The 19,492-nt window shown below is 33.6% G+C and overlaps 1 protein-coding gene across 1 annotated transcript; it reads left to right on the plus strand.

Moving 5' to 3' along the window:
* The first annotated feature begins 5,124 nt into the window (after window positions 1-5,124).
* Window positions 5,125-6,501, plus strand: LOC106298350 (heat stress transcription factor B-4). The gene is made up of 2 exons (XM_013734457.1): window positions 5,125-5,551; window positions 5,646-6,501. Exons 1-2 carry the CDS (start codon window positions 5,273-5,275, stop codon window positions 6,357-6,359), a joined length of 993 nt encoding a protein of 330 aa, XP_013589911.1. The 5' UTR covers window positions 5,125-5,272; the 3' UTR covers window positions 6,360-6,501.
* The last annotated feature ends 12,991 nt before the right edge of the window (window positions 6,502-19,492 follow it).

The raw sequence follows: 19,492 nt of genomic DNA on the forward strand, positions 1-19,492 counted from the left end.
GGGGGGGGGGGGGTTATACACATGATATACATTTAATTTAAATTACATGAATCTGTAAGTCAGATTTTGTCAATAAAGGTACCCTTTTGCAATATCCAGAAAGATGAAGAACTCCTGTGATCTTTTAAATTTCGCATGAACAGTCCATTAAACAACAATATCTAAAAGCATAGATCACATATATATTGTTAAAAAGGTAAAAATTCATATCATTTTGTATATAAATAAGTTTGAAGACATTTTGTGTGTGCGTGTTCAAAAAAGATTATCTTACTAAAGTATTCAAATAAAGGAGCAAAATAAACATCAAATTTTAGCATAGAAAGGAGCAAAAATAATGTTTACATATGAAACAAAGACTATATTTTGAGGGAATAGAAGAGCGCACAAAAACAGTTGTTGTGAGAAGAAGAATATATAAGAAACCTCATAAAGTTTTCTTTTTTTCTTTTCTTTTCTTGTTTTCCAGTAATAACAATAAGTTTTTTTTGTTTTTTTGGTTCTTTTAGTCGACAAAAAAAACCTCATAAAGGAAAAAGTGTTGACCCACGTAAAAAAGTGAAAAGAAGGATGGCAAAAAGGGTAAATTCAGAGTAATTGAATTGGTATATACTAAAGTTGTAATTATTGAATAAACAGATAAAAAAAAAAGAAATGATTGTTTAAGAAAGTAAGAGAAGGAAGTAGTGGGTGAGGAAGGGGATCGTAGTGTCAGAAAAGAAAGAAGGAAGAAGGGGTCACGGGTTTGCCTTGAAAGCCACTTTTTCATTCTTTATTTAAATTTAGTTTAATTTATTTTATTTCAGACACTCAGACACATATTCCCTTCATCATCTCAGTAATCGAGGTTGCTAACTTCCAAAATTTTTATTTTTACATTGTCACACACATTTTCGATATTTCTTCAAAAAGGAAAGTGTTACAAAACAAAAAATCAATTAACAGTTATGATTTTACCGCAAGTGACAATGCGGAAATTCTAATATCTCGCTCAAAACCGGATCTGAAATTTTATGGTTATGAAATTTTTATATGAATTTTAGTAAAAAAACTGTATTCGTAAAATAAAGGCCTATTTTAAAAAAAAAACTTTCCAATTTTTTTTATAAAAATCTTTCAAATTGTTTGAAAATTAAAGCTAATGTTTTACGCCTCCGTATCATTTCCGACACTAATCTCACTTGTCATTTTAATTGACTACTTTGATTGGGCTAAGCTAGAGTAAGAAAAAAACGGTGTGTATAACGTGATCGACCAATATGGTATGGTGCATTTAAACTTGAAGACTAGTGGGTAAAGAAAGTTAAGCTGACATTTTTCTTACTCTAGATAACCTGCCGAACTGAAACATCTTATTAGCCAGAGAAAAAGAAAGCAAAAACGATTTCCGTAGTAGCGGCGAGCGAAATGGGAGCAGCCTAAACCGTGAAAACGGAGTTGTGGGAAAGCAATAAAAGCGTCGTGCTGCTAGGCGAAGAGGTGGAGTGCTGCTGAATCCATGTAGTCCAATCAAAGTAGTCACTATAAAGTTATGTTTCTGTTAAGAATAAGGTTAAGCTGGTATTTTTTCATCATAATCTCTCTTTAAGAATAAAGTTAATTATTAGAAGTTAGTTTTTATTAATCATATAAATTTTATATAGAGATAAAACATAACGATAAAAGAAAAAAAGGGTTAAATCTAATATAAAAATATTATAAGCAATTATAAAAGAAAATTCACCAAAATATTGATAGAAATCCATATATCATATTCATTATTATTTTTTATTTGTTTTGAAAAAACATATTCATTATTTCTTTTTCCAATTTTTTTTGGCAACTTCTTTTTCCGATTTGAAACTTGTTTCCAAGCCCCAACTTAGGTATTCCCCTATCAATTCCCACGTTTTGTGTTTAAGGTTCAGACTGATTGACTTCAACCTATTCTCTCTCTCTCTATCCTCCAAAAATCTTTGATCAAATATCTTGTAAGTGCTCCCAAATTTAAGCTTTTTAAAATTTCAAGATCATGGACGTTTTCTATTCAACATCCTTGATGTACTCCTTTAAACCTTTGAAAAGAGAACCCCATGATATATAATGGCGACTATTAAAGTCTTTTGTGCTGAGAATTGAGAATCTTAAATCGTTGTGTGGTTATGTTTTTCTAGCTCTGGAATCACTGGAAACAACATGTCTAATATCAAACTGATCATCCTTGACACTATTTTTTTTTCCCCAACGTCACCTGCTCTTCGTATAGTTCTTCCATCGTTGTGTTGGTCTCCTCATGCACCACCACTTGCACCACAATAGTCTTGTTCAACATTTGCCTTTGTTTGTGCATGTTGTTTCCCTTAATTAGGATGAGATGAGTGTTTCAAGGATAGATACATGTCTTGCCATTGTTCCTGAAATGATCTTATGTCCTCTCTTATCTTTTTGATCTGCTCCAGTAAGATAGCGATCATGGTCAACACATGCAAAAAATTTCCGTTGGTTCCTTCCATTGATACTAAAACGATATGGACCAATTTAATTTTGATCTAATAGTCACAACCGCTGTTTTAACGTGAAAGAAAAGAGAAAAAAATTACTTCAATTTTCTTTAATCATAACCTCTTTTTGAGAATAAACTTATTGTTGATAATTGGTTTGTTACTAATAAAAATAAAAATATAAAATTTAAGGGTAAAAAGAAGCTTAAAACTGATATAAAATAGAAAACATTAAAACCAATTGTAACGGAAAATTCTCCAAAACTCTTTGACGACGTATATCGATATCTTATACTGCAATAGTTACGGATCCGTGGGATATTATCGCCAAACAGTTTTTGTGTGGTGAACGGCCTAGTCATCATATTATACATTGTGAATATGAAATATGAACGTCTAATTTTATTATATTCCAGTGAAGCGGTTATATATGATGAGATTTTAAAACCCGCTTCTTACATGAGTTTATAATATTTACAGTTATACTCCTTTCGTTTCATAATAAATGAAGTTTTGGTTCTTTACACACATATTATAAAAAAATAATTCTAAAACAAATCATTGAAAATATAATTTTAAATTAATTTATTTAATTATAAAAAAAAATATTAAAAATATAATTGGCTACACAGTTTTTGATAAAATTAAAGTTATGAAACAACAACAATCAAACATCATCTATATTGAAACGGAGTGAATATATATTTCATCTAGTAGTCACAAAAAGAAAATAGCCAGTAAACCTAAATGTAAAGAAACAACTAGATTTTAATCCGCATATTCGTGCGGATATTTTTTCATTTTATAAATATATTTGATATTATTATAAAGATTTTAAATATATAATTTCCATTTTATTATTATATATTGTGTAAATCTATAATATTATTTTTTATATTTCTTATTCAATATTAATTACATGAATTTTGTTATTATATATTGTGTAAATCTTACCACGTTTAGAAGATTACATGAATTTTGAATTTGTTTTTGTTACTATATTAATACATTATTTTATAAAAAAAATATTTAAAATTTTGGTAGTATTTTCTATTTTTTTTCAACAGATTTTGTTAAAATTAAAAAGAAAAATTATAATTAAAATTTGATTTTTCATTAATATTTTAAATGAATTACTAGAATTTCATAGTTTTCTATAACATATTTCTAAATAGTATATGAACTAAAGGTTATTATATACTATTATATTTTTGTATATAAACATTAAAAAATATATTGTTGAGAGTTTCAAAATAAATAAAAAGATAATAAAGAGTTGCAGATATAAAATTTTAACCTATGTTAATAAAATTATTTTTGTATAAAAATATTATATAGTTTAATTTTAGCTCCTTTTAACGATGAATGATAATTTATTTAAATGAAACAACTTAAAAAATAATTTTTTTCATATTTAATTCATATAGCACTTCTATTTTTATATAATACATAATATAATTATAGAACTATAAAAGAAATCATATATAATTTTCATTTTCTTGTTTTATAATACAATTTTAGTTAACATTAATTTATAACAATATTATATAACTAATTACGAAATTAATTAATATGTTATTTTGTAAAAATATTTAAAATTTTAAGTAAGATTTTGTAAGATTTTGTTAGATTATTTCTCAATAGATTTTATTATACTTTAAAAAAAAATTTAAATTTATAGTTGATTTATTATTAATGTAAATAATCAAATATGTCATATTAACTAATTTTTTTAATGGTCCTACTGTTACTGGTTAATGGTAGATAAAAATAGAACCCTAAATTAATAGATTAGAAGTTAAAATTATTCAAGAAGAATCACTCTTTACGTATTGGTCAATAGTCTAATCAATTGACATCCATGATATTTCTTTTCTGAATCAAAGTTTAATCATTTGATGATCATTCAAAACCATATGCATTATACATCTGTATTTTCACCTCAGCTTTTAACAAACATTTTTTTTTGTGTGTGGGCATGCAGAAGTATCACACGGGTTTCCAATTTCATTTACATTTCTTAGAGCATCAACATTCACAAAGTTTTTGAAAGGAGTTTCTATATATGATATACATATGCTAAAATTTAAATCACAATAATATCTAAGTCAATAATAACCTGCCAAACTTAAGGCAAATTCTCAACATAAAAAAATCTCTCATCCGAGAGACTATTTCTCTTTTCTCTCTTTCTTTTGTCGCCTCTTTCATAATTTTCAATTTTATTATCTTCATAGGAAAAATTTGGTTGAGATATCAAGGGATGATGATGTCCTACGAAATATTCATCTATAGTAAAGCATGTGCATTGAGAGATTGAGATTAAAACATGTCCACTGAAAGATATTAGAACCTCATTTTGAAGACTTTTACAATAAAGATGTTTTTACAAAGAAAAGATGTTCTTACCATCTCAATTTGTAACCAACACTATTTGTGTGAGTGTGTGTCTGTGGGCATGCAAAAATAAGATCACACACGGGTCTTCCAATTTCATATATACCAGAAGAAATATCCATACATTATTATAAAATAAAAGTATATAAACAAAAAAAAAAAAAGACTAATTAATAGTAGTTACACATGAGGACAGATACACACGTACGATCTATAACCTCAAAATAAATAAAAAGCAGAAAAACAAAACAGAAAATAGTTAGTACACACTCAGTACTCAGTACTGGAGTACCGCCCCAGGCTCCATTTTTATCCAACCACACCGATACAAAACAAACACAACCGTCTCTCTCTACCTCTGTCTTCTTTTTCTCTCACCCTCTTCTCTTTCTTTGATGGCGACGATGCTGGAGAATAGCTATGGTTACGGCAATGGAGGCACCGGAGAAAGGATACAGTTAATGGTGGAAGGTCAAGGAAAGGCGGTTCCTGCACCGTTTCTGACCAAAACGTATCAGCTTGTCGAGGATCCCGCGACGGATCATGTTGTTTCTTGGGGAGACGACGACACCACTTTCATCGTTTGGCGTCCACCGGAGTTCGCTCGTGACCTTCTCCCTAACTACTTCAAACACAACAACTTCTCTAGCTTCGTTCGTCAGCTCAACACTTACGTAAGTGCATATATGTTTGGTCTCGTTAAAGACACGATCTTTATACACTGATCTTGTCTTGATTTGATAGATCTGTGTCTGATTTTGTTTATAGGGTTTCAGAAAGATTGTTCCAGACAGATGGGAGTTCGCGAACGAGTTTTTCAGAAGAGGAGAAAAGCATTTACTCTGCGAGATCCACCGGAGAAAGACATCTCAGATGATTCCAAACCAACACTCTCCGTTCATCACTCACCATCCTCCGCCGCAGATTCCGTTCTCCGGCGGCGCTTCTTTCTTCCCTTTACCACCGCGTGTCGACGCCGCCACCGCCGCAATGGACGACCATTACTGGTGCGAATCTCCTTCCCCGAGACCACGTTTAGTCCCCACCACCCTCGACCCGCAAGTCGCCGTATTAACCGAAGACAACGAGAGGTTACGGCGGACCAACACGGTGTTAATGTCGGAGCTTGCTCACATGAAGAAACTGTACAACGACATTATCTACTTTGTTCAGAACCATGTCAAGCCTGTCGCTCCGAGTAACTCTTTCCTACAGAAACAGCAACAACCTCCTCCTCTAATCGATTATTACAATAATGCCACTGTCCCTAATCACTCTCCTCCTACTTCTCAAAGCTCCATTACTCTTCTTGAAGATGACACTAATCAGGAGAATTTTACGAGAAAGACGAAGCTTTTTGGAGTTTCGTTGGCTTCTTCCAAGAAGAGATCACATCATTTCTCAGATCAAAGTAGCAAAACTCGACTTGTGTTGGATAAGTCAGATCTTGGATTGAATCTCATGACTGCTTCTACACGTTAAGAGTCTCTTTTTTTTGTTTTGTTTTGTTAAGTATCAGCATTATCAGCACTAATGTTGTTTATGAATGAGCATCATCAATCTTAAAGACTTTGTGTTTTTTTTTTTTTATTAATAATCTTCTTCTAATCGATCGAGTTTTCAATTTTGTTTTGTTCTTCATGAAAAATGAGAATGACAGTGATGTCTAGTGCAGATAACGCTTTTAGGTTACTTTATGCATTTTCGAAATTTTCATGTTTATTGGACCGATCTAGTTTGTTGATTTCTTTTATTTAATGCTTTCACATGTTTCTTTATTTTTCGTGCTTGTGTTTTGTTTGTCTTCTTTCTTTTTCCGAATCAAATAAACCGCGTCATTTGATTCTAGTCAAACTTCAAATCGCTGGCTTCTATCATCGCTTTCATGAACCGAAAGTGAGGAATCAATATATTCATCCATACATTCTAGACAACAACCCGGTTATGTCTTCGCAGATGATTCAATTCTGGCTAGCTTCCCTCTCCATCAACCAATCGTTTTGATGACTCATCATACTAAAGGAGTTCAGTTTTTAGGCTTCTTTATGGGTTTATACTATCTTTGGGCTTTACTAAAATCTTCTCGCTTATCGGGCAAGGTCCAATAACCGAACACTAAAGAAAAGTTTTTGACTTGTGTTTTTTCTTATTCCCACATTAATTTTTTACAAAAGTTTCAAACTTTTTTTTTTGAATACAAAAAAGTTCAGAGTCGAAATACAAGTTTTTGCCCTGTATCCACGAACGAGGACAAATGTGTGTCGGGTCAATAGTAACAATTTTTGCATATGCAAATTAAAATATAGTTATGCTAATAGTATATTTAACTCCATAGCTAAATTTTACTATATTTCACTTAGGTCTGTTTGTTTCTCTATCTAGATGGACCATCTGGACGAAGATGAGAGTTTTGTTTGATTAGGCACTAAAAGTGCAACTCATTCAGATGGATCATCCGGATGACTTTTAAAAATTTAAGCTTAATTTTAAAGTCCATTCAGCTGAACCAATTTGGATCATTTGAATGGAGATGGTTCATTCAAAATGGTATAATGTCTATTATACCTCTAATGTAATTCACAAATTACAAACATAAACATAATATCATTTTTGTCACAAACGAAAACTGAAAAAACTACAAAAACATTTTTTCCCGTGCTAAAAACTACTTTTTCACGCCAAAACCCCAAAACGCATTTTCCCGCTAAAATTGCAAAAAAATGTTTTCCCGTCAAAATTACAAAAACGTGTTTTTCCGCAAAAACCGAAAACATGTTTTCATGCCAAAATCACAAAAAAAAATGTTTTCACGCCGGGTTTTCCCGCCAAAACCAAAAAATGTGTTTTCCCGCCAAAACCAAAAAACGTGTTTTCTTGCCAAAACCGAAAATTTGTATTTTCCCGCCAAAACCGAAAAATCTCGTTTTCCCGCGAAAACTGTAAAAATGTGTTCCCGCCAAAAACGTTTTTTCAGCTAAAACCGCAAAACGCGTTTTTCCGCCAAAACCGCAAAAAACGCGTGGTTCCGCCAAAACCGCAAAAATGCGTTTTTCCGCCAAAACCGCAAAAACGCGTTTTTCCGCCAAAACCGTAAAAAACGCGTTTTCTCGCCAAAACTGCAAAAACGCGTTTTCCTGCCAAAACAAAAAATTTGTATTTTTCCGCGAAAACCGAAAAATATCGTTTTCCCGCCAGAACCGAAAAATCTTGTTTTCAGCCAAAGCATAAAAAATGTGTTTTCTCGCTAAAACCGTAAAAACTTGTTTTCCCGCCCAAACTGCAAAAAGAAAACTCGTTAATTTTGAAATAATTCTAATGTAAATATATTAAACTAAATAATTAAATGTAATATAGTTAAAATTAATTTTACTAAACTCATTTGAATGAAAATGAAAATAAAGAAACAAACATAAGATCCTTTTAGATGATTCATCTGGATGAGCTATGTGGATGGACAAACAAACAATCACAAAAATCTGAATGGATCATTTGAATAGATCATACAAATGAATCATTTGGATGGAGATGGCAAATGGTGAAACAAACAGCCCATTATTCTTTTCAGTTATACGCAAGAGGTTATCTTTTTCAATAACCTAATGAGCTATATTATATTAATACGTACAATAGTAATATAGTATATATCAAAAGGGAAAATTGCCAAAAATTATCAAAATTTGATTTTAAATGCAAATGTATGTGGATTTGTATATGAGAGAGCGGCTAGGTCTTTGGGGACAACAATGGCGATTAACAGATCCATCTACTTATGACGGCGTCATCCTCATCCAGCATCCTCGACTGCTCTCTCAACACCACAAGGGAGACTATCAGACACTCCTTGTGATCCGTGATCCCATCCTGAACCCTACGAGATATCCTGTTGGAGTCCTCACCAAGTAATGAATCCATGATTGATTCTCTGTTCGAATATTCCCATTGAAATATAGATCTATTTGATCAGTAACGTCCCTTTACATATTGATTAACCGGGGAGCTATCTTGGTTCACGTTTGTAGCTTCTTATCTGATCTTCATCAACATCATCTCTTGGCTTATAGTTTCGACGTACATCAGAGGAGTGGGGACAGATATTTTGAAGATGTGATCAAACCTGTTGTGTACTTGTGTTTCCTTTACACGATCTCAATACCTTTGTATGGGGTCCTCCTTTCGATCTAAGTCTGCTCATATGGCAGATATCAAAGAAAAAGGAATCCTCCATGAGGATGACGATGCACCGATAAAGCTAACCGATCAAGATGATTTTCATGTCATCAAAGAGTACCGTATGTTTCTGATTGGCAAGATCCTCAACCTTAAGAAGCAAAATGTAGAGAAACTACTGCAAACAATGCCAAACCAGTGGGGAATGGAGGATCGAATCACCTCAAATGATATGGAAAATGGAAAGTTTTTATTTAACTTTACCTCAGAGGATGATCTTAACTTTGTTCATAGAAAGGGGCTCTTTCATTACAATTATTGCATGTTTTTGTTGGTGAGATGGGAGCTTACTGTTCATGATGATTACCCCTGGATCATTCCCTTTTGGGTTCAGCTAATTGGGGTTCCGCTACACTTGTGAACGGTTAACAACTTGAAAAGTATAGGTGCTAGACTTAGGATATGTCGATACTTTATAACTTTCAGAAGGTTCTATGCTCACCGATGTTGACTCTAGGCGTCCTTTAAAGTTCAAAAGAAAGGTTCAATCTTCTGAGGGAGAGGAGGTTACTATTGAAATCAAATATAAAATGCTCTTTAAGCATGGTACGATTTGTGGATTAATGTCTCATGAGAAATGATCCTGTCCTTCTATAGACATTACCACTCGAAGTCAACAACCGGAGCGGGGTGGTGTGTTTGTGAGAGTACAGTTGCCTTAAGATCAGCCTGGTCGCCAGCCTTCGCTGAGGGATCATCGCAATAATGATTTGGAGTATTCTTATCAACCATAGCAGAGGGATCATAGGAGGAATGTGTTACAGTCACATCTTTCTAATGTCCCAAGATCAAGCTTTGGTTATAGGGACAAATATAAGAACACAGAGACATATGGGAACCAGGACAGAGGAGACAACAACCACCATGGATCACATTAGAATGGAATCATAAGAGGACACACCAATACACCAAGGAACATTTGGTATGGTGGATCTCGTTATGGTACTGAACCATATGATCGTATTGTGGAGCTTACTTGGCGTGAAAAGTCAAAGGCTGCAGTAAGAAAGAGTGGTAAATTTGCAGGTCTGGTTCATAACGTTGAAGCAGTCTCACGTGATGTTGTTCCTTATGAAAAAATATCTAACTTCAAGAAGAACCTGATAAGTGACGAACTCTTTCATAGGAACATAGAGGAACATATGAGTGATGGGAAACGATCTAACAAAAGGCTGGCAAGCACTATTGTGACCCCATCTCGTCAGATAACATCCATAGAAGACAATGTCACGATCCGTAATAGGAGTGTGGCTCGATCTCTCACATTCTCTCCGAGTAATCAAGTTCCAGCGGATGAGATAGGAAATGATCAAATCATTGGCACTTTAAATGATATGGAGCTATTGGAACAGAACGATGGCGGTATGATGGACTATGATGTTCGTGATGATGATTTATTGGGGGATGAGCTCATAGACATGGAGGACAATATGCATTCATCTTCAGTTGTCAGGCCCTCAAGCGCCCAAGATGTCAAAAAGATTTAAAACGTATGAGGAGCGCAAACAAATTGACTGCCTTTTGGGCATTCAAAGTAAAAAAACCGGAGTTCCTTCGTCGGGGATCTCCACGCATGCGATCAGCCAAGTCTTCTGGGTTTACTTTGCCAGGAGCAAATGAGAAGTCAAGACGTTCTGGTCATAGTTCAAAGAGACCAAGAGTGAGTTCAACCAAGCATGATGGTTTGATGGGTTCCAAAAATCCATCCAAACATATACTATGAAGACAATCAGTTGGAACTGTTGGGAGATTGGGAACGACCTCACAGTTCGACGCTTAACGAAGATGTGTCAGAAGCATCTCTTAGGACTTGTGTTCCTTTCTGAGACGAAGAACAGGAGACTGATGTTGCAAAACATTCATGCCGACTTAGGATTTGATCGTTTGTTTACCGTTGAGCCATTTGGACTCAGCGGAGGTTTAGATTTATTTTCTATGGATGAATTTCAAATAAATGTTTTATTTTCAAATAACAGAATGATTGACGGTGAGACAGTAATTTATGGAATAAAAGTCTTTATGACGTTTGTTTATGGTGATCATGTGTTAGAACATAGAGATGAAGTTTGGGAATGTCTTATGTGGTTCTCAACGACATGAACCGAATCTTGGTTATGATTGGGGACTTTAATGAAATAACTTATCATAATGAAAAGGAAGGGGGCAGACGACGCCCTGATAGCTCATTCCTGCCATTCAAACAGATGCTGAGTGATTGTGGTATGTTGAAGTTTCTATTTACTAGGAATATATTATAATGGGTAGGAAAACGAGCAGGAAGAACAAATATTCGATGCCGATTAGATAGAGCTGTTGGAGTTGAGGACTTGCATGAGAAGTTTCCTCACTCTGTTGTAAAGTAAATGAGGTTATGGGGCTCAGATCATCGTCCGGCCCTAGCAGATATTCTAACTAAACCAAAAAAGAAATAAAAAAAATTCAAATTTGATAAAAAGTGGTTGGATAGTGAAGAACTAAGGCAAGTGACTATTGAGGGATGGAAGTCCTCATATCTTCCTCCTGAAGCAAATATTATGGAGCATATTTCAAGCTGCCGCAGAGCCTTAAGTCAGTGGAGGAGACAGCACAACTTGAATTCAGAAAAACTTGTCGAGGATCTAAAAGATAAGGTCGAGGGTTTATACTCAAATGATGATGCTACGACTAGGGAAATATAGCTGATGCTTGTTAGGAACTATCTGATGCTCTTAAGGCAGATGTGATGTTCTGGAAACAAAAAAAAGTAGAGTATTTTGACTAAGAGAAGGCGACAGAAATACAAAGTTTTTTCATGCTTTAACAAAGAAAGAAGAGTAAGGAATAGAATTACTCATCTTTTTGATGCGACCGGAAATGTTGTTGAGGATGAGGACCAGTATTACAGCGGCACGAAATTACTGTTACTGGGAATTAGAAAAAAGTTCATTCTGGATATGAGGTTAAGGTGTGGGAGGAACCTTGGATCCCTACCACACCGGCTGTGCCAGCTTGACCTTCTGCCTCTGTGTTGCACCCGAAGATGCGAATCAGTAACCTTATCAAAGGAATGGGATGTTGGATTACTAGTAATTATGTTGTCCCTGATGACATACCTTTTATTCGAAGTTAGGCCATAAGCTCAACTCATCGCCGAGATACATTATGCTAGAATTACACAAAGTACGACCAATACACGGTTAAGCCTTTGCTTGGAGAATTAAAGCACCTCAAGAGATTTGTCATCTTATGTGGCAACTGATAACATGTCATGTGGCAGTAACGAGAAACCTGACACACCATAATATGAGATGCAATAATTATTGCCCTAGATGTGGTGAACCAGAAGAAAATGTTTGTCATGCCATATTCAAATTTCCTCCAGCACTGCAAGGATGGGCCCTATCAACAGCACCATTTAGCCATAACATATTTCCACTGCCAAGTATTTATGCCAATATGGACTACCTTTTCTGGAGGAAGAATAGCATCGTCGAACCATAATTATATAGGGATCCTTATAATTATACAGGGATCCATGGAGAAGGATCTCCAGAAAATTTGATATATTTGGAAGGCTCAGAATGATACTCTTTCAAGGGATAGAAATGGATCCTTTGGAGCTAGTCTGATATGCGGAAAGTGAATGCAAAGCTTGGTTTAATGCAAATGAATGGAAACCCCCATTCCACAAGAGCATGGATTGAGGAATCCCAAGGTATAAGCTTGGATAATATATGTATGGTGGTTGGTTCATGGACTTCCATAGCACAGTTCAGTGGTTGCGGTTGGGGTTGGATGGTTAGCTTGGGAATTGTTCAACTTATGGGGACACAGAACTTAAGACGGCGAGAGATTGCTTTACATTTAGAAGTGGAAGCACTGTGATGGGCAATGGAGAGGATCCTACAACACTCTTCATGTCAGAGCTTTGAGATGGATTGCAAGGATCTAATCGCGATGATAAGGGGGCCTCACGTTTGGCCAAATTTTGCAACAGAACTGGAGGCTATAAAGACACTTGAAATATGTTTTCCAGACTTCAAGATTTCTCATATCTCAAGAGCACGAAATGAGATTTTTGACTATGTAGCTAATTCGAGATCTTTTTTTATCGTGAGCTTTGTTCCGTTGGTTGTTCTATTCTGGTCTGATTATTCAAACCACCTCAAGTTTGAGTAATAGAATAGTCGTTGATGTCAAAAAAAATGCAAACATATGTATATCCTAAATTCAATAAAATGCAAAATTAAACTAAAATGCTAGTGAAATTACAACCAACCCCTTATGAGTAAACAAAAAACCAATAAAAATCCTAAACCCTAAACGCCGCTAACAAAATGGTTTAGGATTTACCCAAGGGTTTAAAGTTTAATATTTAGGATTTAGGGTTTTGCTGACGGCGATACAAAGTTAAAAAAATTGTTTTCTTTTTGTTGGCAATTACTGTTATTTTTTGAATTTTCTTACCTTTTTTATTTCAAAAATATAATATTATTTGACAAATTTTGATTGTCTAATATGTTAGTGGTGAACCTAAGAAAAACTCCAATAGTAATATAGTATATACCAAAAGGGGAAATTATCAAAAATGATCGAAACCATGATTTTAAATGCAAAAATGCACTCCAAACTTAGTCGAATGCAAAACTAATCCAAAAGGATAGTGAAATTACAACTAAACTCTTATGACTAAAAAAAATTTTATGCACTATAACGAATATAACCCTATGAACTCTTTTGTGGTTAGTGAAGTCTTCTATGAGAAAGTCTTCTCAGAAAGTCTTCTCATGTATTAAATTTTATAAATTCTATAAATTTTATTAAAAATATTTTGACGGACAAAAAAAAATATAAATCATGTAATTATAAACATTTTTAAATAATATAAACTTAGATTTACTAAAATTGAATGTTTCCAAGTTTCCAACATAGATGAGTGAATATAAGTTTTAAGTCATGATTGTCTTTGGTTTAGAGTTTGGTAACATATGTTGTAGTATTGTTTGTATTTTAGGGCTAGATTTTAGAATCTTAATTTTTTGAAGAAAATCAAATTTGACATATATGTATTTATTTTTTATATATAAAAATTTTATAAGTTGATCTTATGTTTAATTAAATTTTGTTGCTCTTTAGTTAGTTATTTTATTTTAGGGTTTATAAGACTAGAAGTTTTCTAGCATATAGTGCACTAGGTGATAATCCGCACCCTGAGAGGACTGAAATATATTTTGAATTATTAACATATTTCTACATAAATTAAATTACATTGCATGAAATAAGATATATTTTTTCTCTAATTATGTAATTATAAACCAAATTTTCTAAATTATTACATATTTACATTTAATTGGGGGGGGGGAATTAAAAAGGGAATTTTATCATTGTTAAATTATATATCAAATTAGCGTAGGACAAAGGAGGACAAATAACGAAGCCATTGCTAGACCTTGATTGTTGCCATGTCAAGGGAAATAGAATTAATTCCTTATTTATTAATAGAGAAACATTTTAATATAATAATTTTTTTAGTACTATATTCACAAGTTTACCATTATTGATGAAGTTTCATCACCACATGCTTCCTCAATTGTTTTTTTTTAATAAACAATTATTTACTAGAAAAATAACAATATATGCCATTGGTAAATATATAATATATTATAAATTAATAAAATGACAATACAAATGACAGAGTTATTTAGAATGTTACTTGTAGACCAACATTAGACAATTTTATTAGAATGTTAGCATTACCAAATCATGTGATGTATGTCTATCGGTTACCAAAAGCAACATCGAAAAAGCTGACGAATGCGGTGGCACAATTTTGGTGGAGTCCAGAGGGAAATACAAGAGGTATGCACTGAAAATCATGAGATAAATTATGTATAAATAAGGAAGAGGGAGGTCTGGGCTTCAAGGATCTTATTGATTTTAATACGGCTATGCTTGCAAAACAGCTATGGCGTCTGATAGAAAAACCAAATAATTTATTTTCTCGAGTCTTCAAAGGACGGTATTACATGAATGTTTCACCCCTGGAACCGATCCGCTCATATTCCCCATCATATGGCTGGAGGAGTATTGTATCAGATAGATCTCTGGTTAGCAAATGACTAATTAAACGGGTGAGAACAGGATCATCTATCTCTGTATGGAATGACCCTTGGCTCCTAACCACTCGCCCGAGACCAGCAAATAAAAATCAACACAACAATCACCCGGACCTTATAGTGGACTCTCTTATTGATCCAGTCTCACGAATTTGGAATTTGAAGGTAATCAGGAGTTTGGTAGATCCTCACGACGCGAACATTATTGAAGGTATTCCACTGAGTAGAACTCAGGTGGTGGACAAGGATGGCTGGCATTTCACTAACAATGGAAGATACACGGTAAAGTCGGGATACCAAGTAGAACAAGTTTATCCAGATAAGGACAAACCAGCAAAATTTTATGGACCCACTGTGGATATATTGAAAGCATTCTGCTGGAAAGTGAAATGTCCACCAAAAATGAAACATTTCTTATGGCAATTGATTTCAGGATGTATAGCGGTTAAGAAAAATCTAAAAGCACGAGGGATGCAAGGGGAGATGTCTTGCGATAGATGTGGAGCTTCAGAGGAATCAATCAATCATGTGTTCTTTGAATGCCCACCAGCGCGTCAGATTTGGGCTCTTTCAAAGATATCATCAAACCCGGATAACTTTCCGACTGGGTCTCTCTTTTTTAATATGGATCATCTCTTCTGGAGAGTACGCCCGCAAATTGACGATCATCAATTTGCATGGATTTTATGGTATATCTGGAAGGGGAGGAATAACAAAGTGTTTAGTAATATTGATATTGAGCCTAGCGAAACATTAAGAATAGCAGAAACATAGTCAATACTTTGGGCATAAGCACAACTACTAAATACACATCGAGGAGCACAACCAATAGAAGTTAGGAATGTACAACCCATTCAAGGGAGATGGTGCTTTACAGATGGGTCATGGAAAGACAAGGATCCTTTTTCCGGACAGGGTTGGTATAGTACCCTAGAGGGTTTTGACGGTCTAATGGGGACAAGAAATGTTAGGGCATCTCTATCACCTCTTCATGCGGAGATAAAAGCACTAATTTGAGCAATGAAGTGTATGAGAAATTTGCATCAGTTTCAGGTCACGTTTGCAACAGATTGTTCTCAATTGGTGAAGATGGTTTCGAAACCAGAAGAATGGCCGGCATTCGAAATGTATTTGGAAGACATAAAAGTCCTGATGGGAAGTTTCAGTAACACAAAGATCGTTCCTGTACCTCGAACGGAGAATTCTCGGGCGTACAGTCTAGCATGCAGTGCTAGAAAACAACTTTTTTTCGTCGTTCACATGGATGCAGTGTTACATGTTTGGTTCGCAGAGTTGATATGAGTCTGTATTTGTTGACAAAAAAAAAATGTTAAAATTTTCACTGCTCCTTCGTTCTTTTCTTTAAGCTATATTGTTTTTTTTTTCCGTGAAAATACTTGCAATAAAAAAAGATATGTCAATATTACATAGCATTACGTGTTCAAAAATCTTCAAATCCATATGTATTTAATCCGCTCAGCCTCATGTTCATCACGACAATCCTCCGTTTCAAGCTTCACCCATCTTCATCGCTTCAAGCTCGTGCTCTGACCACATCCACCAGATCAACTCCTTCTCCGCCGCTATTGTCTTCTGTTCAAGTCACCTCCGTTGTGTCCAGGTCTCACGGTGAGCTCCTCCTCCTGGAATCCAGTCGTCGTCAGTTTCCAATCTGGTCACGACCTTATTCCCTTACAGCCATGTCTTTTCCGCTGCTTCTTTGCTCGCCGTCACATCTCTAAATCAGCATGCTCTCACCAGAATCCATGGCCACAAAAAAATCTTCTGCTGTGTCTTGCCGTCGCGGGATCCAACTGCGGCTCCATATAAGAGCAAAAATTGACAAACTTTTTATTTATGATTGTTTTATTTATTATTTAAGCCTAATTTTTTAAAATTTTCTATATTTTAAAGTTATTTTAACCTTTTGGATATTCATGTTATTTCAGATCTGAATCAAAATTCAGACTTTATTAGCAGACTTATCCATAAGAGCAACATTATTGGTAGTCCCAACATTGATCCTTAATGTTTTTGGTGTGGGATCCACCATTTTTTTGCTATAAACTTTGCTCAAATGTCCCTAATTAAGTAACGTCCCAAGGGTTGTTCATAACTGTTTGTGGACCTCACTGACACGTGGCGGCCCGCAATTGGTTCATATTTACTTTTTTTTTTCTATTTTTTTTAAATCAGAAAAAAAAAAATTAAAGACCAAAAAATGTTCCAACCGATAATCATGCTCTAAGTCTTCTAGAAAAATATTCTTGGGAAGCTGATCATATATTTAGTGAAGTGTATGTTGCTAGTTAGTCTAGTTATTTGATTTTTAGGTTTAGAAAATTTTTGGGAAGTCTAATGCATTAAAATACTTCTTAGGAAATCTTCTTGGACGAATAGTAAATTTAGGGTTTCTTCTAATGCATTTTATGCTAGAAAACTTTCCAATAAATTTTCTAAACCGAAAATATTTAATCTAAGTGAAAATTTTGTCTCATTATATAATTTATTTACACATTTTTTTTTCTTTTTCTCAAATGGCTGCAACGAAAAAGGAAATGTTTCTCACTCTAAAACTCTTCAACCTCTCTCTAATCTATTTGAACTTGAAGACGCCAAACATTATATCAATTTCTCATCATTTTGTCTCATGTCTTTCTCACTACTCTATCTTGTTTTTCTTTAGGTTTTTCATTTCATGGTTTTCATCTTCCACTATTTTAAAAGTAGATCTATAAATTTTGGATATGTATTTTTGTGTGTTTTATATGTTTGATTCGAAAAAGCTATAGATTCAATCTAATGTGATTCTTTTATTTATTATTTACGCATAAAAAGTTTTATTGTTGAGATTTTTCTCTATTTTAGCCTTTTTAGCGTTTGGATAGACAGGTTTTTTCTGATCTGAGGACAATATCAGACTTTAGACTTTATATAATATTGTAATTAATATATCTATTTTGTCTCCAATCTATTAAAAAATTCTTTGTTTAATGCTTAATTCATTCATTCAAGCTATTGTACTCATAAACTATTGTTTTCATTATAAATATTTTGTTAAGATTATGGTTGTATAAATTAAATGGGAGGCTTATAATAATATAACAGTTGACACAAGTTCAATATAACAAACATAACAATAAGTTCATAACACAATAATATAAGTTTTAAAACATATAAAACATAAGATAAGTTCATAACACAAGATAAGGATAGGTATAAGACTTTGAAGCTACTTAAATCTCATGAAAGTTAAAAAAATATATCTTATGATCTAAGAAGACACATTAAATCACATAATTTAATATTCTTGAAGTTACATAACACTCTTGAAAGTTAAAAACATATCTTGAAGTTACTTAACATTATTGGAAATACAAGTTTTACAAAAATTAACGGAGAAAACGTTTCCATAACTCTTCTCTTATTACCTAGAAACATTAACAAACATGAAAGTTTGTAACCTCAATTATCATCAATTAAGTTATGAATTTCATTCATGAACTCCGATATTGATTAATACACATGAATTAACAAATCCGTTTTAAATTTGGAGAAAATGAAAGTTTAATAAACATTGACGTAGAAAATATTGGCTTAATTTTGTATTGAAAAATTCTCAAAAATATCAACTCTTTTATGATAAAAATGTTAGTTCTGCAATTGGCCAAAGTTTTACAAATATTTGACTTTTTCTTATATGACTTCTAGAGAAGTTTTCCTGTTGAAGACTTCTTACAGTCACATGAAGTCTTTTCGTTGCTGCAAGAAGTCTGCATAGGTTACTTTTGCAATTGACCATGTTTGACTTTTAAGTGACCAAAATCACAGAATAAAATTCGAGAATTTTCTTTCTAATTAATATTCAATGTTTTACTATTTATTTTCTATTACAAAACTAACCTACGCAGATTTCTTGCAACACTTCGGAGACTTCACGTAACAGTAAACAAGACTTCTCGAGAAGTCTTCTATAAAAAGTCAAAGTTCAACAAAACATCGGTCAATGGCAAAATTTACTAGTTTATCCGAGCACTTTTAGAAAAGTCTACTCGTTTTATTTTGTTAACAAAGAAAAATTTAAAGATTTCTAGAGAATGTTTCTATGAAAAACACACAAAAGTAAACTGCAAAACTAATATATGCATTGACCAAAAGACTTTTAGAGAAATCTTCTCGACGGAGAATACTTATAGAGAAGTCTTCTTCACAAAACAAATCTGAAAAAATTCAAATATCATTTTTAGAATTGACGAGGTTCATGTTTACCTCATACCATCACATATAACTTCA

The sequence above is a fragment of the Brassica oleracea genome, chromosome C6 (genome assembly GCF_000695525.1).
Source record: "Brassica oleracea var. oleracea cultivar TO1000 chromosome C6, BOL, whole genome shotgun sequence".
NCBI lineage: Eukaryota > Viridiplantae > Streptophyta > Magnoliopsida > Brassicales > Brassicaceae > Brassica > Brassica oleracea.

Coding starts and splice junctions, on each gene's coding strand:
- LOC106298350 (XM_013734457.1), top strand. CDS start 5,273: ATGGCGACGATGCTGGAGAATAGCTATGGTTACGGCAATGGAGGCACC. Junction 5,552..5,645: donor TTCGTCAGCTCAACACTTAC/GTAAGTGCATAT, acceptor TTTTGTTTATAG/GGTTTCAGAAAGATTGTTCC.